General features: G+C 41.9%; 1 protein-coding gene across 3 annotated transcripts in view; it reads left to right on the forward strand.

Moving 5' to 3' along the window:
- RAD18 (RAD18 E3 ubiquitin protein ligase) overlaps positions 1–24,779 on the forward strand; it is a 131,703-nt gene that overhangs the window by 38,968 nt on the left and 67,956 nt on the right. For all 3 annotated transcript variants that reach the window (XM_028719320.2, XM_028719318.2, XM_028719319.2), the window contains exons 8-11: positions 2,298–2,374; positions 3,423–3,483; positions 17,480–17,611; positions 20,440–20,602. In XM_028719320.2, coding sequence (XP_028575153.2) covers positions 2,298–2,374; positions 3,423–3,483; positions 17,480–17,611; positions 20,440–20,602 — 433 coding nt within the window. The remainder of the gene's footprint in view (positions 1–2,297; positions 2,375–3,422; positions 3,484–17,479; positions 17,612–20,439; positions 20,603–24,779) is intronic.

Raw genomic sequence — 24,779 nt, forward strand, 5'->3', positions numbered from 1 at the left:
CCGGCAACACTTTTAAAATGATGCGAGTACAATGACGAGAAGCGTGACATGCAATATGGCTCGGAATTTGGTTCTTCCAAATCATACATAATTTTATAAGCATCTGCCATGTTCTCTCTTAGTCACCTACATTTACTTGCCTGGTTCCTTTTGGTCACAGTTTTTCCATGGGGTGGTAATTATGGTTTGGGGAAAGAAACCAATTTCAGATGGTGGTTTTGCTCAATTGCCTGAAACCATAGTTAAGATTAGCCACAGTTTATGGTTCGAAGAAACCTCTTAACTGGGGTTAATTGAAAATTGAAGCAAAAACTTCCAGTTTCCTGGCAGCCACACTGGAGGAAGAGATTGGAGACAGGCATGTGTGAGCTCATCCATGTAGCATTAAAACATATTTTAATGTTGCATACAACTCAGGCTATTGTGATTTACATTAGAAGCAATGGGTTTCTGACTGTAGTCCAGGAATGGCAAAACTGTGGCTCTCCAGATGTTGCATTACAGCTCCCACCACCTCTGATCTTTAGACATGTTGGCCAAGGCTGGGGAGTGTTGGAATCCAACAACATATGTAGGCCCTATCGCACTCCCTAAACTGCTCAATCTAGTCTGGATTTTTCTACAAATCAGGAGATGTTTGAGTCATGTTGGGCTTATTTCTTAGATATCTATTTATAGAGCAGCTTCTTTAAGAAGGTATCGGATTCCTGATGGAAGTAAGGTTTGAGTTTCGTTTTCCCGTGAGAAAAATCCATAGGCTCTAAATTAATGATCTCTACGCAGGACAGACTTAAAATCAACAAACATGTCGATTGCAAGCAAAAATACAATCCATTTGTGATGCCAGAAAACTCTCATTTTATAGCATGCTGTAAATTGTCCTGCTATTTTGTTTTTGCCAGCCATTTGGATTTCAAAGACCAGAAATAAAAAACAAGAACAATAAAATAAAATAATTCTTGGTGGCACTAACAGGCATGAATGCTACCAAGGACCCTCTTTCCCATGCTTGGTTCATTTGATCTCACAGGTCTGTAAAATAGGTCAATTATATTTCTGTTTCACAAAAGAGGGAGAGTGATTTGCCCAAAGTTGTTGTCTTGGGAGTTTGATTACAAGTCTAGGCTCTTAATCTCTAACCCTACACAACATTCACCGGGGCATGCTGACTCCTCCGCCCCCTGCCAACAATTTTTATTTCAGTTCTAACTAGAGATGTTCTGTACTGTACTGTTGAATAGTAGAAAATATTGATGCATGAAAACTCAATCATTATCCACCTACATATGTTGTTCAGGCACATGTATACATTTATTTTTATATGGCTTCAGCTCTGTTAGCGCTGAAGAAATGTTTGCCTGCTAGTACTGACAGCAGTGACTATTAATGTTCATAGCCCTATTAGGAATTCCAGAAGCTGTCTTATACCAAAGATGTTCCCCAAAGAGAGAGAGAGAAATAAGAACTCTGTAACTCTGCTTTTTTGGTCATTCCTGCAAAATCCAATAATAATAATAATAATAATAATAATAATAATAGTAGTAGTAGTAGTAGTAGCAGCAGCAGTTGGGAGTTGACAAATGAGAAATGTAACAGTCACTTGGAAATCTATGGACCTTGTTGTAGTGACATTCAAAACTCTCTTAGCACAGTCTTCTGTTCAGGTCTTCTAGCCCTTGATTTGTCTTTGTTGCTTATAGGTCTGGGATGGATAGATTCTGGGGAAGGAAACACAAGGAGCAGAAAACAAGCAGTGTTTGTTGGGCAGGAGATGGGCTACTGTTGCAGAATCAGGGGCTGTTACCGCAAAGTCACAAAGAAGAACCTCTTGCCTTTTTCCTCTTTCATTTACCTTTCTCCTTCACTCTGTGATCTCCTTTATCAGGAAACTATTGCTGCTTTTGAAAATACTCAGATACATTAACAGTCAAGGATTTCCTGAGAAGCCTCTGAGAGCTTGCTCAGAATGGCATGAGAAATCTGTCCTAATTCTGAGATCCTTCTGGCAGCTAGCATGTGGTTACTGATGTTTCCTACCCCTTTCAGCAAGGATGCAGTCTTTATTCCCCTATTCAGGTCTTGCTTTTCACAAGCAGGTGAACTGCACCTTCCTCCATTCTCTCGTACTCCCCGTCTCTTAGGAAAAGCTTCATTATAGGTGAAAATGTGTTTTCACTTCAGACTAGCATGTTTCAGTTCTTACAAAGAATATACTCTCAGAAACATTTTGTGCCTTGATATAAGAGGCGCCCCCGTGATGTTAGGCTTCCGCTTACGGCAATCGTTTCTTTCCACAGTTGCTGAAATTGTAGGAGAGCTGGAAAAAAATGAGAAGACTCGAACACAACTGGAATCCAGTAAACCTAGAAGAGGCGTAAGTTGATAAACTTTGACTGAGGCTTAGTGACAAGAAATGAGCATGTGTCACTTCATGTGATAAAAATCCCACAATGAGCTTTTCAAACCACAACTGAGGATGTACCATATGTGTACCCCCTGCATTGCAGGGGACTGTACTAGATGATCCTTGGGATCCCTTCCAACTCTACACATCTATGAGATGTAGTTAATAATGATGGAGACCGGCACGCCTCAGTAGCTCCCTACTGAGCTCCCTACAGGCACAGTTGGGGAACCACCACTGAAAAGACCCTGTCATGAGTCAGCACCAACTGGGCATCCCCTGGTGATGGCACCACCAACAAGGCCTCACTTGCCAATTATAGGATGTGAGATGGTTGGTATTGAGGAAGGTGCTCTTTTAGGTACTTGGGTCCCAAGCCATTTAAAGATTTATGCAGTAGTGCTAGCACCTTGAATTTGACCCTGTAGACAAAAGGATCTCCCTTTAGGTAGACTAAGGTAAAGGTAAAGGTACCCCTGCCCGTACGGGCCAGTCTTGACAGACTCTAGGGTTCTGCGCCCATCTCACTCAAGAGGCCAGGGGCCAGCGCTGTCTGGAGACACTACCGGGTCACGTGGCCAGCGTGACATCGCTGCTCTGGCGAGCAAGAGCCGCACACGGAAACACCGTTTACCTTCCCGCTAGTAAGCGGTCCCTATTTATCTACTTGCACCCGGGAGTGCTTTCGAACTGCTAGGTTGGCAGGCGCTGGGACCGAACGACGGGAGCGCACCCCGCCGCGGGGATTCGAACCGCCGACCTTTCGATCGGCAAGCCCTAGGCGCTGAGGCTTTTACCCACAGCGCCACCCGCGTCCCTTAGGTAGACTAGCACACGTTAAATGCAACCGAGAGTGTATAGAAAGAGTGCTAAACTATAGCTGTCAGGGGAGGAGGGGTTTGTTTGAGGAGAATATAAAAACTTCCCTTTTAGATAATTATGTCTTGATTATTTTGGGGTGTGTGGCTTTATATCCTTCATCCTTCATTAAAAAGTAATGTTTGTTCTACTGTTGCAGAGTATGACATTTACCAAAAAACAGACAGAGAAAGAAATAGATGAAATTCACAGAGATTATCGTAAGTAAAGCGATTATTTCATTTGCATTTTTTAAAAAAAGGAAATTACCTCTTAGGAAATGAACAAATTAAAAATGGAACTGGTATTAAAATACTCATTTTCTCCCTTTCCCCCATCATTGTATACCTATACTAATGTGCCCAAGAAAAGAAATAAAATAAAATGTGAGCAGTTCATCATGGAATTGCAGGGAGCTATGACTAGGAAGCAAAACTCTCCACTCTTCCTTCCACATTTGGCATAATAGCTTTGGTGTCAACATGAACGCATACTCTGGTTCAGTTAGTTACATCTTTCCTGCAAATTTGTCCTGCAAATAGGATCACAATCTGTCGTTTGAAGTTAGTTTGCAACACTGGTTTTGATGGGAAACAGAAACCCTGGTTTGTAGGTTTTGATATACTGGAAAAAAACTATGGTTTATGCTAAAGAGAGAGTATGTAATTGAATCAGAGCATGGGAGCTGCAGCAGGGTGGGGGTTCACATAGTGCCAAGCCACAGTTTCACATTTTGTCTGAACTGAACCAATGCTTTTTTATTTTAACTGTTAGCTAGCAACCTCATAGTTTGTCCAATAAGAAGTCTTAAGGAATCATTAGATTTGTATATGTATCAAATTATGGGTTACAAATACTTCGGGTTACAAATTCCGCTAACCTGGAAGTAGTACCTCGGGTTAAGAACTTTGCCCCAGGATGAGAATGGAAATTGCACGGTGGCGGCAGTGGGAGGCCCCATCAGCTAAAGTGGTACCTCAGGTTAAGAACGGACCTCTGGAACGAATTAAGTTCGTAACCAGAGGTACCACTATACTTTCAGGTATACCCTTGATCAACCCAATGTAGGACTGCTGTGTGTCTGTTCCTCATCATATTTAGTTTAGGATATATTTCAACAGGCGGCTCTTAATTATTTTTAAACTTTGATTTTGGGAATAATTTTGATCCTACCTGGTTCATTCTTTATTTAATTTCAGGGCTAAGTTTTCTACACTGGATAGTCCAGCAATTCCTCTTTTGGCTCCCAGTCGATGCTTTATAAATGTCAAAACACTAGTATTCACTAGTGTAATGTGAAATGTTGTAGCAGCATAATGCAAATGGAACATTTGGAAAAAAATATGTATGCATGTCATTCTTCACTGTAGCATGACAGGTGAATGAAAGTACTGCATCGCAAATGAAACTGATCAGTTTTTAATGAGAGCAGTGAGAAGCTAGAATACTGTACATTTGCTCTGGCCTTCTATGGATGAGTTGCTCGTCCCCATGCATTTTGTTCCTGACCAGTAATTTGCTTCACTTCCCGTATAGGTTCATACATTCTACAGCCATATGGTACTTTAGGGACATCGAAACTGACTAATAGCAGTCTGTGCCCAGATCCTCAATGAATGACTTCATTTTCCTTTGCTTTGATACAAGGGTTCTTAGAATTTTACCTAAGGAATGGTTAAGGGTGTGATCATATCCAAGCACAATGAATACAAGGATCTAAAGGCAAGTCCCTCAGGAGGGAGATGTTGTTGTATTCAACTCCTAACTTCCTTAGCCTTAGATCAACAGGGATGATGGCAGCTGTAGTTCAGCAACACCAGGGTACTCAAGGTTGGGAAGACTAATGTAGGCTAGTGGAATAGTTAACAATGAAAGGATTATTTATTCATTTATTGCATTTATAGACCTCCTTTTCCTTCAAGGAGCTCAAGGTGTACATGGTTCTCTCCTCTCCATTTTATCCTAAAAACAACAACAAACAAACCCTGTGAGGTAAGTTAGACTGAAAGACAGTGACTGGCCCAAGGCTACCCAGTGATGGGTGGGTGAGGATTCAAACCCTAGTCTCCCAGGTCATTGTCCGACACACTTTTCACAGTTACAGTACATGGACACTCCAATTTACAGGGAAGCAAATTTCTGAGAGTGAAATTCATAGTCCCAGAACTAATTACTACATATAGTGAGGAGGGAAAGTGCATTGTTCAAAAAGGAATCAACATTGGGTCTGTTGGGAAGGATTGGGTCAGAATTATATATTGTTTTTTTCACCGAAAGACTCACAAAGTGCAGGTGGTTGTGTTGTCCGCACCTGTTCTAGTACAGTGGTACCTCGGGTTACATACACTTCAGGTTACAGACTCTGCTAATCCAGAAATAGTACCTCGGGTTAAGAACTTTGCTTCAGGATGAGAACAGAAATTGTGCAGCGGTGGCGCGGCAGCAGCAGGAGGCCCCATTAGCTAAAGTGGCGCTTCAGGTTAAGAACAGTTTCAGGTTAAGAACGGACCTCCAGAACGAATTAAGTACTTAACCCGAGGCACCGCTGTAACTGAAAAATCTTCACACGTGTGACATTATTTTGTTCTTGATATTTGACACCAAATGACCCAGAGCTCATCCAATGAAGCTGAATGTACGTAGGAAGGTTCAGAGCAGATAACAGAAAGCACTTTTTCATACAGCACATTGTTAAATTATGGAACTTGCTCCCACAGGAGACAGTGATGGCTACCAACTTGGATGGTTTTGAAAGAATTGGACAAATTCATGAGGATAAGGCGACCAGTGGCTGCTAGCCATGATGGCTATGCTCCACCTCCACTGTCAGGAGCATTATGCCTCTGAGTCTCAGTTGCTGAGCATCACAGATGGGCAGAGTGCTGTTGCGCTCATGGCCAGCTTGCAGGCTTCCAACAGGCATCTGCTCAGCCACTGTGAGATCAGGTTGCTGGACTACATGTGCCATTGGTCTGAATCAGCAGGCTCGTCTTACATTCTTAACCAAAGCAGATTGCGAATTATTTTGGCCAGGGAACATAAACCACGCTCAGAAACAGCACATTGAGTCAACATTGGCTGGCTACACCAACTAGACCCACCTTCTGATGTTGGGAGAGCGTAGAATGTTTTAAGTGAGAATGAATGAGAAGGAAAGAGCTGTCGTAGAAAAGGCTTCTGGGACTGCTGGGACATTTAAGACTGCTGAGGCATTGGTTCTCAGTTCTGGAAATGGCAATCGTGAAGCTGGCAGATATTTTCCTGGAGACCAGATTTTCATAGAAGCATCCCACTTTGCTTGTCAGCTAGCTGACAATTTGCTCAGATAGCAGGAGGCTTGCTAAACTCTGGAATGGCTGCTTGAGCACGTCTGGTCTCTTGAGGGAGAAGGAGAAAAGGCTTTGCCTGATTCACAGCTCTGGCAATTACACCAGCAAAGATGATACTCAACAAGAGCTGTGGCTTCCAAACACATCATGCTCCCAAAGGCTCGCATCAATGAACTTTCAGTGCTGTGTTTCATGAGCCTCACACCTCATACTACACATATACAGTCGTACCTTGTTTTGCAGCTGGGATCTGTTCTGGAGCCCCGGCCGCTAGTTGAAAAGGATGCAGGGCAAAGTGCTGTGTCTGCGCACACGCGCGGAGGGGTTTGGGCTGCTGCGCATGCGTAAGCGGCAACCTGGAAGTAACCCATTCTGGTACTTCCGGGTTTGCCGTGGATGTTCGCTGGAATGGATGCTAGACAAGGTGGACTTTTGCGGAGGTATTACTGTAACACTAAGGTTTCAATGGATTAAAAATTTATTAAGGATTAAAATTTATTAAGCATTTTAGTGCTTCCCTCAAAAACCCCCAAAGATAATTTATTTTGAGGTGTGCTTGTTTATGTGCGTGTATGTACAAACAGATCTATAAACGCAAAGTATCCAAAATATATTGGTCTATGCTCAGATGTCATGTTCTCTCTTCCTGTGCTCCCTTTTTCACTTCCGCTTCAACTTTTCTGGTCTTTCTTGTGTTCTAGTAGTAGAAAAACCTATCACTGAGATTTCTTAAAACAAGCTTTTATTGATGGACACAAAAGAAGAAACAGAAAAATTGTGGTTGTTTGGTTTATGCAGGGGGCTGGCTGTCTCTAATAGAATTAATTCATACATTTTCAATTTTTATTGAATGACCAGGAAGAAAGCAATTTGTGCTGCAAATAGAGTCCTGAATCTTTCCCGTCAACCCCCCCCCCCCGAAGGAGGGAGAATTATGAATGCTGCAGATGGTTTTTGTGCATTTTTATATACTTATTTTCATCATTGTTCTCTTGTTCTTTGGGTAGAGCTATACTGTTACCACATGCATCCACAGATGATAGATAGTAAAAGGGTCTCCACAGGGTGTTAGCTATGAATAGATGGTGAGCTCAGATGACTAAGCGATTGTGGACCAACAGTGGCAGTACAAAAAAGGTGTGATGCAAGCACCACTGTCTTCTTGAAGTATTCACAGAATCTCTAATGGCACCGTGACATGCTGAGCAAATGCTACCATATAGAAAGTTGCTGTCTTCACTGCCTTGTAGATTAATTCTTGGCAATTTGACCTTTTCCAAACAAAATCAGTGTGGAATAGGACTCCATCTAGTAGTTGATCACCAGTTATCTAACCAGGGACTGACAGATTCTGGATGGGCAAGCAAACATTTCTGATAATTGGGGCATTCACTTGCTCCAGGGGGAGAAGACTTGATGCATACTGCATGCTGTATCTTGTACTGTGTCATGGACAAATCAGCACACTTCTGCCGTCCTCCACCTCGGGGCCACTGAGGGGCAGTGGAGGCATTCCAACCTTCTCTGTCTCTTCTCTTCCCAGCCATTCAGAGCTCCACTCCCACTGACCAACAGGCACAGAGATAAGCTGATGTGCCTTTACCCCCACGCCTTCCAGCACAGAGCCAGAGAGGGCAGGGGACATGGAAGGTCATTTGAGTTCTCTGCTTGCATCAAGCAAGCATGGAGATAAAGCAAATGGCAGAACTTAGGGAGGGTGCAAGGATCAAACCTCCTTCCCCCTTTTCTCCTGGTACTGGAGTTGCAGGTTTGGGCTTTTCTCACTTTGCGAGAGTCTGGCCTGACCCCTTGTAAAGCGAGACTGTCAATCCCTGTTTCTTACCTTTTGGAAATCAGCGCAACTAGTTGTGCTCTAGGTGAATGGGAAGTTGCCGCTCTTTTGTATTCAGCCTGTGATGTCAGGAAGGCGATTTGGCTCTTGGGCCAGTTTGATTACCCTTAACACCGCTGGCATTTTTCAGCAGACCACAGACAGGATGCTTTGTCATTGCATTCACCCGGATGAATGCTTCAAAGCCATCTTCTTCCAGACGAAATCCCTTGCTGAATTTTTCTGCCCTTTATGAGCAGATGCTTTGAGTTACAAGTGTTCATTTCCTTTCTGATCTACATTTGCGCTAACTGCAGCCGTACTGTTAACTTTTTGTATGAGACTATAAAATGTGTCTTGTCAAACAGTTTTTAAAAAGCTTTAGATTTAATTCCAAAATATTTGGGCTACACAAGGGTGAAGAATGCATTTCCCATTGTTAATGCCATGTTTGCTGGGTATTTTGGGGATGTCCACTGCTTCGCCTTCATCCTTGGATACAACATGTGTCGCAGTGCACCTGATTTCTACACTACTCATATGTAGGGCACATCAGCTGTGTCAATACCAAGGACATACCAGAACCATTGTAGAATTAGTCTGAGTGTTGTGCCTTTTCCAAGAGAAGTTCCTGGGCTTCCAGTTGTTGCCATACTACTGAACCACGATTGGGAGAAGCTGCTAGGTAGACCTAAGTTACCAAGCACTGCTTGTGCATATCTTCCATTCATTTCATTGAGGCATTCATGGATGCTTTCACCTCTGTTCAATTAGGATGGGTTAGAATGACTATTTTGTTGTCATCCAAGGTGAGAATACACCAGAGTAATCCATTTGCTTTTCTGGATGAGCGCTGGCTTTGCAAGGATGCTCATATATACATGAATTCATATTGTGGAAAGAAGATTGAGTCTTCAGTAGTTAAAGTGAAATAATGGTCGAATGTGGCTTTGAGAACAAGCTCTAGACCTGTGGTTCCCAACATAGGGCACACGCCACACAGGGGGGCAATTTGATTTTTAAGGGGGGTAATTCAAGAATTAGTTATTAACAGTTAATGGCCTTTTAGGCTTCCTCCATGTGAATAGGAATTCACTTTTTGAATAATAAGAATTACATGTCACGGGGGGGAGGGCATCAGGATTTTAGAGATGCTTAGGTGGGGCATGGCCAAAAAAAAAAAAAAAGGTTGGGAACCACTGCTCTAGGCAGAAACACATGTTTTCACCCATACTGTGTGAAATCTTGTTTTTAAAATCTGCAATAAAAATCCCATTTAAATACACATTTTGAAATGTATTTTGACCCTTTTCCCCCAACTGAGAACTATGAAAACCAGCGGATAACAGAGGCTGCAATCTGAGGTATCCAATCTTATATAGGCTTGCCTGGGTGCAACTCCCATTAAACTCAGTTGTGTTTTTTGTCTGAGTAAATGTTGTAGGTTTGCATTGTTTTAGCCTGGGCATAGGAAGTTCATTATTAGAATTTGCAAACTTTGAATGCAGACTGATTCTAAGCTGTATTAATGCTTCAACGTTTTCCCAGTTTAAAGTTGAAATGAATGGGGACAGTGGAACAAGGACGTACATTGCTCCCTTATTTATTATAACATTATTATGCTTGAATCTTTTCCCCCTTACGAATTTGGCCATTGAATTTTACTAGTGTCTTAAATTTGGCAGCTTGACTCTCTTCATTGCAGCTGTCTTGCCAGGATAGGCCCCTCTGCTCCTTTTCAGCTCTTTGCTGAAATTGGAAGGGATGTTACAGTTGAAAATAACAGGTGCCTTAGGTTTGGTTTGTACCAAGTAGGCGACTGAGGAATAAAGCAGGTGGGGATGGACCGGGGGGTGGGTGGGTGGACTCTGCCTGCTTTTGAGGAGTTTTCTGACCCATGTGTTTCAGAGGCGGACAGGATTTTTGTTGGACTATGATTGCTGTCTACAGTATATAAGTGACATCCCTCCCCTGATAAATAAAAACAGGAAAAGAAAAATCTTTATGGTGGGGTAAAGTGCAGATACATACTGCATAAAATCTCAGCTGTCCGAAATGTATATTTGCAAAATCTTTCCCTGCCACACAGTTATTACCCAACATTATTTCAATTCCTTCCCCATTCACCTACTTTTTGAACCCCCGCTAAAGCGGATGCTGAATGGTGATTTTTGAAACAGGAGAAACCTTGGAAAGGGAGCTGCAGTAAGAGAAGGTTCATGTCTCCTGATATGGCCAGGAAAGTGCTGCCCTGTGTCTCTGGCCATATCACACGGAGACATGAAAGACTGCTACAAGAAATGCATTTGAACTCTGAACTGGGATATCACATGGAATGATACATTCCTCTTAGCTGTTTTTCAGTTTCTGAAGGGGTGGTGGAGGAGGAAGCCTGCTATTGTGTAGCCCACAGTGTCCTCCAGTTGTTGTATTGATTTTGTTCTGTATTGGTTTTGTTACACTGTACATAGATATATTCATGAGATAATGTGGTATGAAAATTAAACAAACTGAACTAACAAACCATTGGCCATGGATGGGTTGATGGTAGTTGGAATCCAAAACATCCAGAGGGCACCAGGTTGGAGAACATTGATGTAGTAGGTCATTGTTCTTATCCGAGTATTAGTTAATTTTATCCAGGAGGGGCCAAGAGCCCTGCCCCTATTCTCCTGACCTCCTCACATTGAAGGGGAAGGTTTGAAGAAGGATTGTATATGCATTCTCTTGAGTGTGATAATAGCGCTCCCAGCATTCAGCTGAACATGCTTAATATCCCTCTTCGGACCTTCCCACTCAATGTGAGAAGGTTGTGGGCAGAGGACCAGGGCTAATGCATGCATCCCTCTTCCATGGACACAGTTAACAAATGCCTGAGTAGGGCTGGTGCCTGTTCGATGCATCATGTTGCCAGAAAATTCTTAAGCAGGAATGCCTGGCTTAACCTCAGGGCCTGGGCTACATATTGCCCTGTGGGGGGAACCATTCCTTTGTGTCCTTGGTGGCTGCCAAACTCAATGGTTCGACCAGTGAATCTGCTCTGATTTTTGGATCTGTGCTGTCTTCACAAATGAGAGACATTATCACGGTTCAGGGACACACTGCAACCACACAAAAGCATTTGAGGAGGGTGCAGAGCCGAGCCTGTGTAGAGTGTCCCCTGGGGGGGGGGGGATGGCTCAGGGACAGTCCCCAGAGCCAAATAGAAAGTCCTGGCAGGACCAATGCAGCTCCCAGGGCTGTTTTTATATTCTTCATTTTGAGCGTTCAGTGATCCACATAATTATCGCAGCAACCAATCTGATAGGGTTAACTGAAGACTGTTTTGAAGTGTACTAAATTGATCTGTATTAAATTGATCTGTTGAGAGGGGATCTTTTTAATACCTTAGAGAAGGCTGCAAAGAGGGTTCATGTCTAGGTCATAGAAAGTCCTTTGTGAATCATGCTTGAAAACTGGAAACAAATTTAGATGTAGAATAGAGCCTCACTTACTATAGCAGTTGTTGATTTTTGTGGGTATAATTCATCAAGTAAAGCTTTAACCGCCTGCTCATTGCAATTTGAAAAGAATGAAACTGTATGGAGGAGTGCTTGGTGGATGGCTCCGATGACCTTCCAGTTAATCTGCCTTCTCTTTGTATGGATTTTGCGTCAGCTTGCATTGAAACCTTGGCTAGTCAACGTTTATTCATACCAAAAAACCCGTGATGGTTGTTAGAACTTCAGCGGTGTGCTTGAAGAGGTTTTGTCTTCATCCCATTAACTTCATCATTCACTGCTCTGGAAAGTAAAACACTTTTAAATAGAATGAAACCACCACAAATGACTGGTCATTGTTAACGGCACAGGTGCCAAAAGGGTCCATTAACATCTTCACCAAGGAGAAAGTTATAGAGAACTGAAACTAGTTATTTTGGGTGACCTCCAGTGGTGTCCGGCCAATCGCAGGATGGTCTTCTGCTCATGCAACAGGGCCTCCATTCTTTTCTCCCATACGGCCACCCACCCCAGTCTGCTCTGGAGGGTTGGGGGATCCTCCAAAGCAGATGCAGGATGGGGGCAGTGGGGCCGCAGAGGGAAGGAGAAGAAAGAGAAGTCCTCTTGGGTGAATGAAAGTCTTCTCGCACAATGTTGGTTCTCGCACTACTTTTAGGTTAAAATGTAAGATACTACAGTTCTTTACTATAAGATAGGTGTTAGCTAGATTAGTTTGACCCCAAAAGCTTAATTGGATCTTTGCATCACAAAACCAGCTTTGTATATGAAAGCTGGATGACCTCTGAAGGTTGGAAAGACCTTTTTTGCTGTAAAACTTTCAAGTAAAGCAGTGGCACTGAACCATTTCTTCCCTACGGTGTTGAGTTCATTTCTCAATTTATGCGTGTTCTTGGGTTCTTCAGGGCATTGAATCTGCAGTAGGTTCATCGTGGTGCTGGGGGTTTTAAACCTGTCTTGGCAGGCTGAAACTGGCAAGTTGCCTTGTAACTGTCCCCTTTAAGCATTCAGCAAAACAGCCAGAAAGCTCTACATTCTTCTTTGCTGAAATCAAAACAAAGGACACAGGCCCCTTTTTTTGAGTTGCATGTGTAACGGTTCTGAATGAAAACTGAACATCTGAGCATATATGAGGCTACTGAATTTGGCAGAGGGGCCATAGCTAAGCGTTGGAGTGCATGCTTTGTATGTAGAAAACAACATTCATTCTGTGGCATCTCTAGTTAAAACTAGGATCAGATGCCATGTTTGATGGAGAAATCTTCTTGAGGCCCTGTAGAACATCTCTGAAGGCAGAGCAGAGAATACTGGCTTAGATAGACCCACAGGGTATGTCTCATTATTGACTTCTCTGGTCCACCCCCTACATTCTGTAGCATGCAATCCTCTCTTCTTCCATTTGCCTAGAATTTAAATTCTCTGGAATGCATGCCCTTAGACCAGGAAGCCTGACTTAGTATAAGAAGCTCATTTTTATTTTCTTCAGATCACTTGGCAATAGTAGCACTGGTACTTGAAAGCACGAAGGCTTTATTTTTGTTTTATTTTTCTGTTATGTAAATAAGATACTTTGGCAGAATGTGTTGTAATAAATTTTTAGGCTTGGGTATGCAGAGGGTTCAGTTTGGAATGAGACAGGCTGCTAGAGAGCCACAAGCTAATGCGTGTTTTTGTTTATAATATTTCTGAAAACAGCAAATGTCACGCTACAGTTTGTGCAAGTGTTTTTTTCTTAGCTTACAGATTTAAGATACACAGCAATGTAGCTAGTTGTAGCTGGTGCTTAAACTCCTTGAAGCCATGCAGAAATTTGCAGGTTTCCCAGCCCTGTTTTTAATTAGGTTAATGAAACCAAAACTAAGGAAGTGTGGGTAATGTCTTTAGGAGCATTCAATCAGGATGCAACTTGGGGTAGAAGAGAGAGTGCCAGGAGAAACAGAGAGTGGGTTGTAGTATTCAGAGAGGGTGACATTCCTGCACACTGCCTTAAGCTTCTTGGATGAAGGGTGATATAGCAGTAATAACAACAGACCACAGACAATTAAAGTGGTACCTCGGGTTACAGACACTTCAGGTTACGGACTCTGCTAACCCAGAAATAGTACCTCGGGTTAAGAACTTTGCTTCAGGATGAGAACAGAAATCATGCGGCGGCAGCAGGAGGCCCCATTAGCTAAAGTGGTGCTTCAGGTTAAGAACAGTTTCAGGTTAAGAACAGACCTCCAGAACAAATTAAGTTCTTAACCTGAGGTACCACTGTGCTGTCTTAGGGCCAGAACAGACGTGACATGGAAATCCAAACCTGATCTCCCAAATGTGTTAATAATTGTTTGTTAAAACTTAGAAGCAGTTATCTTCGGCAGGGTGCGGATTTGATTTTGATCTGAATGGTGGCAGCAGTGAAGATGTGTTTAAGCATTTCCCACATGCCATTTTCTCAAACAATCTGTCCCCTTAGGGGGGAAAAAGAGAGAGAGCTGGCATTAGCTTCACTAGGGGAAAAAGAGGCACAATGCAGATATTTAATATTGCTTGCTCTGATATAGGGGGAATTGTTTCCTGGTATCATCCCTGGGTTCCAGTAGAATTTATTATTTGTCAGTTGGCACTGTCAACTACTCTTCTGCATAATTCTCTTAAAGATTCCTACAGTTGTATAACTAGCACAAGCGTGTATAATAGTTGTATAACTAGCACAAGCGTGTGTGCTTGTTTGTTTGTTTGTTAGCAGTAAATAGTCACAGGAAAAAAGGGTTGCATCCTTATTGTTGGACTGTTGTTTTTAATGCTGTTTGTCAAATAGTGTTGGGAAAACATTTCATTTCCCCAGTTTTTGGAATAAGCAGCAAACAATGTAGCCTGTCCATCTGCTTGCATTCTGCTTAATGGATGGTTTGGCATCCAGAAGTCTCCGAGGATGGCCTGTTTGGATGGATTTCTGAGAAGGCAGAGTGTGTGTATTGTGCTTGCATACAAAATACAGTTATCCTGCGAAGTCTTCAAAAGTGCCTTTTAAGTAAGTTGCTGAGGGCTGCTATATCATTTATTATCAAAATTGTCATTCATCAAATTATTATTTCCTCTTTCACCAGAGCTGTCCGCCATCTCAGAGATTCTTAGTGGATTTCTTGAGCAGTCACCTTTTTTATTAGCAGATCTGAACTTTTAAAGAATGTTTCTGAAGTTTTATTACATGCTATGCTTTGGGATTAGGACTTCTTTAAGTTTTTAAAAGGAAATGAGTGTTCTGTTTATCCCAGTTTTTCTGTCATTTCAAAGATGTTAGTCTCACAAGCCAAATAAATAGTTTTGGCCTTGGAACAAACCAAAATATCGAGTCAGTGTTCTTCAACACTAAAATCACTTTTAAACAGTTATGTTTTGTCTCCCTACGAGCCCTTTAAATGATGCACTCCTCACACTTTTGGGTACATAATGTGTTCTGATGGAACCTGGAAGGTGATGCCCAGTACAGATAATCTTCTACATGAGCTGCTGTCTCATTTTTCTTTAATGAGGGGATTAGGGATATCCAAAAAGGAGAAGCACTCCTTTCACAAAATACCAGAAGATGATGAAATGAATGCAGTCATCATAAGTACCCTGAATCCTCTGCTAACAGATAGAGTAGAATTTGTATGTGACACACACATATATTCCCTTCAGTAATATCCTGGTTAAATTGATGTCTTTGACAAGAGATCTGCTGCTCATAAAGCAGAGAAGCTCAGGGAGGGAAAAGCAGCGGAGATTTTAGACCTGTGCATTGGAGCATTTTAGCTGAGCAGGATGGACATGCTTCTCTCGATAAATTGATAACACTGCTATGTGGGCTGTGTAGGTGAAGCTCCTCTCAAATATTTCAGTAAAAATACAGTCTAGTTACATCAGTCCTTTTAGCAGCGGGAACTGTAAGAAAATCAACAACCCATGCAGGGGCTATGTGTGTTTGTGTTCTTCCCCATTACTGTAGAAGAGAAAAGTCTAAGATTGCCCTTAATGTCATCTAACTCAAAAAATTACCATTCTAATTTCATGCCTCTTTGTTATGTATTCAGCGTTTACCAATATCTAGCCACACAAGAAGGGAAAGGTGATCATTTTCTGTTGTTGAGCTTTATTGAAAACCATCCATAAAGGCCTTCGAAAGAGAATACTGTGAAGCAATTGAACCAATTTAAATGAATGAGCACATGTATTGCTGCTGCTTATTCCTCCTCCTCCTCACTAATCATTGCTGACATATTTGTGCAGGTACTTCCATTGTAGTGTTTGCAAACCACTGAGCAAACCTTTCTTCATGCAAAAGTTACCATCCTCGTGTCGTATCACACATATCTGCACAAGTGGCAATTCACTGCATCAGTCTGGATTTTCATATATCATATATAGATGGCAGTATTTTGCACTTGATCTGTCCACAAGCTAATCCTTGAGGACATTTTTTCTTTGGTTTTGGGGCAATATAGTTGGTTTGTTTTTTGGCAAGGAAGATGGAATAGAGATGGGATATATGTACCTTCCAAGAATAGAGCTGATTGTAGCACAACCACTCATAGCATTTTCAGGAGCAGTAAGATGGTTGATATTTTGAGGATGTTGTGGCCTCCATCATTTCCAAAATACAAGGGAAGGACCAGGATATCTGTTTTGTCAGCAGTGAATGTCTCACCCCCTTCTTCTGCTAATTGTAATTCTTTTCCTCCCACAAATGAGCGTATCAGCATCATATTTGACATCAGTCACAGATGGAAATGTCACTGTTGTTTTTGATGGGTACAGCACTACCAGTATTAAATATCTGGACAATGAAATTGGTGGGTGTGAAGCTTGTTGTGAAATCAGTGATTTTTAAGTAAATAACTCTTTCTGTCAAAGCAGTATTTGTAATATTTCCATAGTGTCATTTAATGTGGGTCACAGCAGCATTGTTTGTTTATTTTATTTATTAAATTTGTATACTGCCCTTTACCTGTAGATTTCAGGGTGGTTCACAACATAAAAATAAAAGATTAAAAACCATTATTTTTGTTATTTCCACAGTGAGTAGGAGCAATGAATGAAATTGCATTAAGAGCAGAAAATATTTCTGCCTTGCAAATGAGTCCAGAAAGGTTACTAGTCAACAAACCTATTTATTTATTTTTTGGCACCTTTTGGGATGCACCTGTATCCTTGATAAGGAGGAAGGGAGTGCCAACTCTTTCTATTTTTATTATCTTTTTGAACCCTCTCCTGTCTTTTTGGCTGATAGTAATTGCTCTTAGCCATGGGCAAGTGACTATTTACAACTTTATATTGCCTGGTGTAATTGCTAGCATCCACCAGTTTGTTGTGAGGATCTGTTGCTATGAATCGCTTCAGGTGAAAATGCACCTGAAATTGAAAGTGAATGAGTAATTAGAGGAGCCTTTGTCAACGTGGTGCCCTCAGGATGGTCTGGCCTCCCACTTCCATCAGCCCCAGCCCAGCACCAGCTCTTCACCAGCACTTTCTATTCTGTTAGTATATTTATGTATTCCGTTTGCTCCTTATGTACCAATGTGATTTTGTTTTTCAGGAAAAAAACATAAGGCTGAATTTCAGGCTTTAATTGACCAAGTGAACAAGAGAAAGAAAAATGCAAGTAAAATAAAGGAAGAAGGACCAGAGCAGGAAGAGGCAACTGCTCAAGAACTACCTATGGAGACTGGTACGCAGTGCTGATTAAGGCAAATTAATGTTGGATATTAATGTCTGGCGTTTCTGTGCGCTGCTCTGGTTCGCCAGAAGCGGCTTAGTCATGCTGGCCACATGACCTGGAAGCTCCCTTGGCCAATAAAGTGAGATGAGCGCCGCAACCCCAGAGTCGGCCACGACTGGACCTAATGGTCAGGGGTCCCTTTACCTTTACTAATGTTGGATATTAATTGTTGAAAGAATGGAAGCTTGATTTTCCAAGAGCTTGGTTTGACAGGTTTCTGAAATATTTGCCTAACTTTAAGCCAGATTATTATTGTATTTATGTAAGTGTATTCTAAGCTGAGTCTGGAAAGGTAGTACAATAAGTCCTCAACTTATGCGAGGTTTACATTCCAGGGATTGCTCCTAAAGCCAAAATTGCATATAGCCAAAACACCAGTGGTGGGTAGGATTGCCAGAGTCTTTTTTTCATAGACTTCTGCCCCCGCCCCCTTTCTTCTTATTTTTTTTGCCAAGTCTGTTAAGCTGAATGCACATAAGTTAAATGCATGTAAGTTGTGAGCTTACCGTATTTCAACATCGGCCATTGTCAGTGTTTCATTAGAATCCACTCTCTCTTTTAAATGTGAGCATGTAAAACCACTTGTTGGAAACTTCAGATTTCCTTATTAGCCCTTGACATAGGAAGGCATTTCTGCTCCTTGTCAGTGGACACTTTAACCATGATGGGGCCTGAAATGTGTGGTATAATTTAGTACATTGTGGACTTCCGGCTCAGGGGGGAATTGGGTGTTCTCATTACACCGAACCTTACTTTTATTCTGTGTTGACTACTAGTAATTCAAAATAATCTTTCTTTCAGATCCCAGGCTGGTTCAGACACACATCAGAACACATCCTATGTGTTCTGAATTCAGAAACTCTGGGCTGTTCTGATCAAAGTTAGATAATGCAAACCAGAATCAAACTGTGTTTTTTGATCTTGGTTTGTTATTAAAATTATTATGGTTGTTATTTTTATCCCATATATGGGGAGCCTCATTTTTGACTGCATCTTTTGCATTTTCATGTTGGCAGTCGGTTTCGTTTAAGTTGTCTAAACCCCAGCCCTTCTCAAGTTAACAAGATTGCTATTTTGTCCTGTCAGAGGCTCTTGACTTGTTTCACTTAGCAAAAGCCCTCTTGAATAAAAATAAATAGAAATACCAAGATGTTTTTTGAACCTTATCGCTGACATCGTATGCAGTTCTTGAAGCCAAAGCAAGCTTGAGATGCTTCCAAGAATAAAAGTTATCACGTTTAGCCTGTTTGGCGATAGTTGTCCCGCTTTGTATATTTCGAAATATTATTGGATGGAAGAAGTCCAAACTTACATTCCTCTCTCTCTGCACTCTTTTTAGAAGGATTGTTTTGCAAAAAAACTAGCAAACCTATCAACACATTTAGATAACCTAATAAAAGCCACAATACGAGGGTGACCTACAAGGTCAACAAATGTTCACAATTATCTCCTTTACAACAGATGGCATAGTTCTTTAAAAGCATGGTGACGCTGTCTGTTTCAAGGCATATCTTAAATCATGCCTGCGCAGCTAATGTCCCAATACAGACCACTGGTGATTTCCGGTGCCCCATCAGGGGGCTGACAAGTGTCCTTCTTGTGGCTTGCCTTGGGACTGGCAAATATCCGGCAAGCCATAGAACTTCGCTAGCGGCTTCATGCAGCTTATCTTCTAGGGCAGGCTTCCTCAAACTTGGCCCTCCCGATGTTTTTGGCCTACAACTCCCACAATCCCTAGCTAGCAGGACTAGTGGTCAGGGATGATGGGAATTGTAGTCTCAAAACATCTGGAGGGCCGAGGTTGAGGAAGCCTGTTTTAGGGCAACACTGTTTCCCTTGTTGTAGTACTGATGGGAGTTGTCTTCTTCTTTGGCGATCACTCATGGTCAAGGTGTACCATTCCTGGTTCTTCCTTCGTAAAATGGAGGTCATAAGCAACAAGATTTATTTTTTTAATGTACTGTAAATATTGTGTGCTGATATATTGGCTTGGAGCTTTATTGCCTTTCCCCATTCACTGCTGCCCCAACCCACCCCAGCCTTCTTGAAAAGCTGCCCCTGAAGGATGGGGTTAAGAACTGAAGCGGGTCTGAGAAATTGGTGAAAACTGTGGATTCTTCCTTGCATGAGCAAAATTACCTTCCCTTCATGCAACTGCACTTTGGGAGCCAAGCCATTGGACATTAATTGTGCTATGCAGAGGGCTAACAGTGGTAATTCTAAAGCTTTGCTGAAGAGCACCCAGATAATATTTGAGTTACAAAGCTTTAACACCACATGACTTCTGTGTTCAGTGATTATGAGGAGAATAATTCAGAGCCATCATTGAGAGTGCTTCTTTTTTTTTCTAGTTTTCTCTATCCTAGTTTCATCTTGTGATTGGAAAAAAACCACATCTCACTCATACAGCAACACATGCATTCCCACTCACTCTCATTGGCTGTTTGTGCAGTAGTTGTTGTTTTGCAGTAGGGAGAGAAATCCATTCCTTGTAATTTCTCCTTTCACTTTAACGCTGAGCCTCTGTGGAGACAGATGTATATGGAGACATTGCTGAAACAGTTGTTGAAGTCTCACCATAAGAAGTTTATTATAAAGTATGGATTTTTAAAAGGGCTGTGCTATGTGCAAGTCACAAAAGCCCAGTGTTTTCATCTCTGCATGTTCTAGTTATACACAGAAGATTACAGGTACATTGTTAGGGGGGTGGGTGGGAATCAATTGAACAGTCGCTGAGTCAATTTACTTTCCTTTGAGCTTTTTTTCTTTCTTTCTAGGAGAAAAACTGAGTGTCGAAGAACAAACAGACTTGGTCCCCCATACAGATCCCTCTTTCAAAATAGATGCTCTTGATTGTGGAGGAAGCCAGCCTCCTGATTACTCTGAAGTCAGAGGATTGTCTCCTACTCCCTCCCATCAGTTCTCTGAATCTTCAAGCAGGTTTGTCTGCATGAAAGCCTTTTGGGTTTGTATTGCCTTTTCTCGTCACAGGGCATGGGGCCATAAATGTAAGATGAACGTTGAAGGTGAGAGGACTTCATTTATATAGGTAATTACAGGGCAGAGAGGGATGCGGGTGGCGCTAGGGCTTGACTTTTAGGAAAGTTGTGCCTCTTATGTCTGTGTCTGAAAAGTCAAATTTTATGAGCCATCAGCTAACAGAAACAAATGAATTCACAGCCATTCTTGCGGTGGCAAATCCCCGCAATGGGGTGAGCTCCCATTGTTCAGTCCCAACTCCTCCCCACCTAGCAGTTTGTAAGCACGCCAAGTGCAAGTAGATAAATAGGTGCCGCTCCGGCGGGAAAGTAAACGGCGTTTCCGTGCGCTGCTCTGGTTTGCCAGAAGCGGCTTAGTCATGCTGGCCACATGACCCGGAAGCTGTCTGTGGACAAAAGCCAGCTTCCTTGGCCTATAGAGCAAGATGAGCACACAACTCCAGAGTCGTCCACGACTGCACCCAACGGTCAGGTGTACCTTTACCTTTACAGGACAGAGAACAGCAGAGTTTAATGGCATATTACAGTCTGCTTTGGGAAGTCATAGAATCATAAAATTGTAGAGTTGGAAGGGACCTTGAGGATCATCTAGTCCAGCCCCCTGCAGTGCAGGAATATGCAGCTGTCCCTTACGAGGATTGAACCTGCAACCTTGGCATTATCATCACCATGCTCTAACCATCTGAGCTATGTTTAGATGCTGTGGAAATGGGGTGGGGGGTTCTCTTGAAGAAACATACTGCTCCCCGAATTCATTGTGAATACTTTGTATCTCAGCCAGTGTTTTCTTTCCACCTGAAAGTGGACTTAAGTTCATTATCCCATTATCTCTTCCATGAATGTGTTGTGTTCCAACTTGCAGGCTGTTTCAGTCAGACCACCAATCATCCAAGCTCACTATTATTTACTTGAGAGGCGGGGAAACATGTGCTTATTAAACTGATTATCCCTGACCATTGGTTGTACTGGCTGGGATTGATGGGAATTTAGTCCAACGACATCTGGAGGCCATCAGGTTCTTTCCCCCTTGTTTTACATTGAGTAGCAGTAGCTCTCCAAGGCCTCTGAAGGGAAGTTTTCTTTGAGCCCTGCCTGGTAATGCTGAGGACCTTCTCTTTGTAGAACATGTAATCTACTACTGAGCTGTGACCATTCCTTTGAAAATTTGTAGTTAAAACATGCAAAGAAACTCTGAAGTTAAAATAAGAATAATAAAAACCCATCTTAATAAGGCTTATGCTTTTCTGACACTGCAGCTTGGGAGTATTGGGGAGTTAATTAAGGTCTTTTGCAATTTCTTTACACCTTTGGCATGATTTCATATTGTTCAGCTATGGGTTGGTGTCTTTGCCTTGGGGCCCTCATGTGCACATGATTTGTCCATTCATGCTTCATGGGTGACCTTTACTTGACTTTCATATTTGTTTTCAATACAAAAGAGAATAATTAAACAGAAATGCACATGAGAATGTAAAGTATGTGAAAGAATTTTGAGGGGGAAATTTGGCAATGACCATGGCATTCTGAGAAAACAGCTTTTGAAAATGTAAATTTGCAACATGTTTTAAGGAACAGATGTTTCCCATTGCTACCATATCTCTGGCTAGCAGAATGTTTGTCCCTATGTACTGCAGTCAAATCATTGACCATTGTTAGTATAGTTTTTTTAATCCATTTTGGCTATGACTTTTAGGAAAGTTGTGCCTCTTATGTCTGTGTCTGAAAAGTCAAATTTTATGAGCCATCAACTAACAGAAACAAATAAATTCACAGCCATTCTTGCGGTGGCAGCTTATTTTAGGAAGAAAGGCACATAGGAATCTGCATTGTACAAAGCCAGTATTGTCCACTCTGACTGGCAGCAGATTTGCAGGGTCTCTTTCATATCATCTGCTACCTGATCCTTTTAACTGGATATGTCAGGGGTTGATGAATTAAAAACCAACAAATCACCAAGTCAAGATGGTTCCCTTCCAAGAGTTTTTAAAGAACTCAGATGTGAAGCTGTTAACTTTCTTACAAAAAACAGATGTAACTTGTTTGTAAGATCAGCCTCCATACTTGAGGACTGGAAAGTGGCCAGTGTAGCGCCAACTTTTAAAAAGCGATCCGTGAAATTGCAGGCTGATTAGCTTAACATTGTTTGGGGGAAATGGTTGGAAAGCATTATTAAAGACAGAATTGCCATATTAGAAGAACACGTCTTGCTGTGGATCAACATGGCTTCTGCAAGGGGTTAATATTGTCTGACCAACTTTTTAGAGTCCTTTCAGAGAGTCAGTAAGCATGTGGCTAGGAGATGACATTGTGTATTTGGACTTTCAAAGTAAACTTCCAAATCAACTTAACAGACATGGGGTAAGAGGACAGGAACTCTTTATTGCAGGTATTAATATTGCACAGCTTGAAGAGAATGGATGAATAAAAACTGACTTTTTTTGGAATGAAACATTGTCCAGACCTATTAGATATTATTCAAAACTTTACTTGCAGAACTTTCTTCAAAACAGAAAAAAGTAAATGATACATCCAAACAGTTGCCTAACAATAGGCTTAGGGCAGCATAGGCTCAGCATCAGGATCAGGATCAAAATCCAGATCAAAATTCTGTCTCTCTCAGATTCCTGCATTTCAGGGGGTTGGACTAGATGACCCTTGGGGTACCTTCCAACAATAAGATTCTATGATTCTCGCCCCCATTACAGTCTGAGGCTGTGTGTTCCTGAAGTGCTTCATTATTTACACCCTACTTCCATGGAATCTAGGAACAAAGTCTCCAGCCACCACCCTTCCAAGATGGCGAATTTGCAATTTAGTGGCCTCCCATGTCATCTAAAGTCAAACACCTCCTCAGAGCTACCAGAGAACAATAACAGTTAATTAACAACCTGTCAAGGAGCTCAGAGAGCTCTTCTTGCTTCTCTTTAGATTCAATGGAATCTTCCAGTTAAACCCTTTCAGCAATACACATAGACATTCTCCATTTCAGTGTCAATTAAACAGTTAGACTTATGGATCAGTAACTGGTTTAAGAAAGGAAACTAGAGAATATTACAGTTTCCCCAATAGAGGGATGTAGAAAGTGGACTCTTCCCATGGTTCGAATTGGGACATGTGATTCTTGTTCATGAATTGCTGAATTACAACTCCAATCAGTCTCAGCAAGAATGGCCAATGCCAAGAGATTATAAGAGCTGTAGTTCAGCAACATCTGGAAGGCCAAAAGTTTCCCCACATGGGCTTTGCACTGAACTGAAGGTGATTGAGCAGGAAAGGGATAATGGAATCAAGGTGGATAGCTTGATGAAGATGTTGACCCAGGGTGCAGCAGCTGTGAAAAGAGGCATATTCCTTGTTAGGTGTCATTAGGAAAGGGACTGAAAATGAAATTGCCAATATACTAATGCTGCTGTACAAATATGGTTTGACTGTGCTTTGAATACTGTCTTCCGTTCTGGTTGCCACATCTAAAAAATAATGACGTTGTAGAGCTGGAAATAAAAGCGGAGTATTACACGACGTAAAGAAGGCTGCTGTTTTGAAAAGTAAACAAGTGAGCAGCTAGCAAAGAGGGTTACCTGGTTTAGAAAGAGGCAAACCTATGGCAGTGAACCATGCAAATATAAAATGTGCAGCCTCTGAAGGTGGGTAGTTCTGCTGTGGCTGCATCAGGAGTCTGTGAATGATAAAATTGCAGGATCACCCAGCCTCAAGGGAGTCTGAATCGAGAAAGCAGGCCAGATGCATCATTGGGAGATAAGGGAACTTGATTCAGGCACTTTACTAAAGCTAAGAAGGTTTAGCTCTGATGAGTGGCTGGATCCAAATCTGCCTAGGAACTCCATATAAAGCTTCTAATTTGTTTGTTTGTTTATTGCATCTAAATCCCACCTTTACCTCAAGGTGGTGTACATAGTTCTCCCCATTTTATCCTCACAACAAGCTTGTGAGGTAGGTCAGCCTGAGAGCGATTGACTGCCCAAGTGAGCTTCATGACCGAGTGAGGATCTGAACCCTGGATTTAGTCTAGGACTCTAACCTCTATCCCACACTGGTTCTCATGAGTTCCACGACTGAAGAAAGGTGGGGTGCAAATAAAGAAACCTTTGGGCCTCACA

This window comes from Podarcis muralis, chromosome 2 (genome assembly GCF_964188315.1).
Source record: "Podarcis muralis chromosome 2, rPodMur119.hap1.1, whole genome shotgun sequence".
Taxonomy (NCBI): domain Eukaryota; kingdom Metazoa; phylum Chordata; class Lepidosauria; order Squamata; family Lacertidae; genus Podarcis; species Podarcis muralis.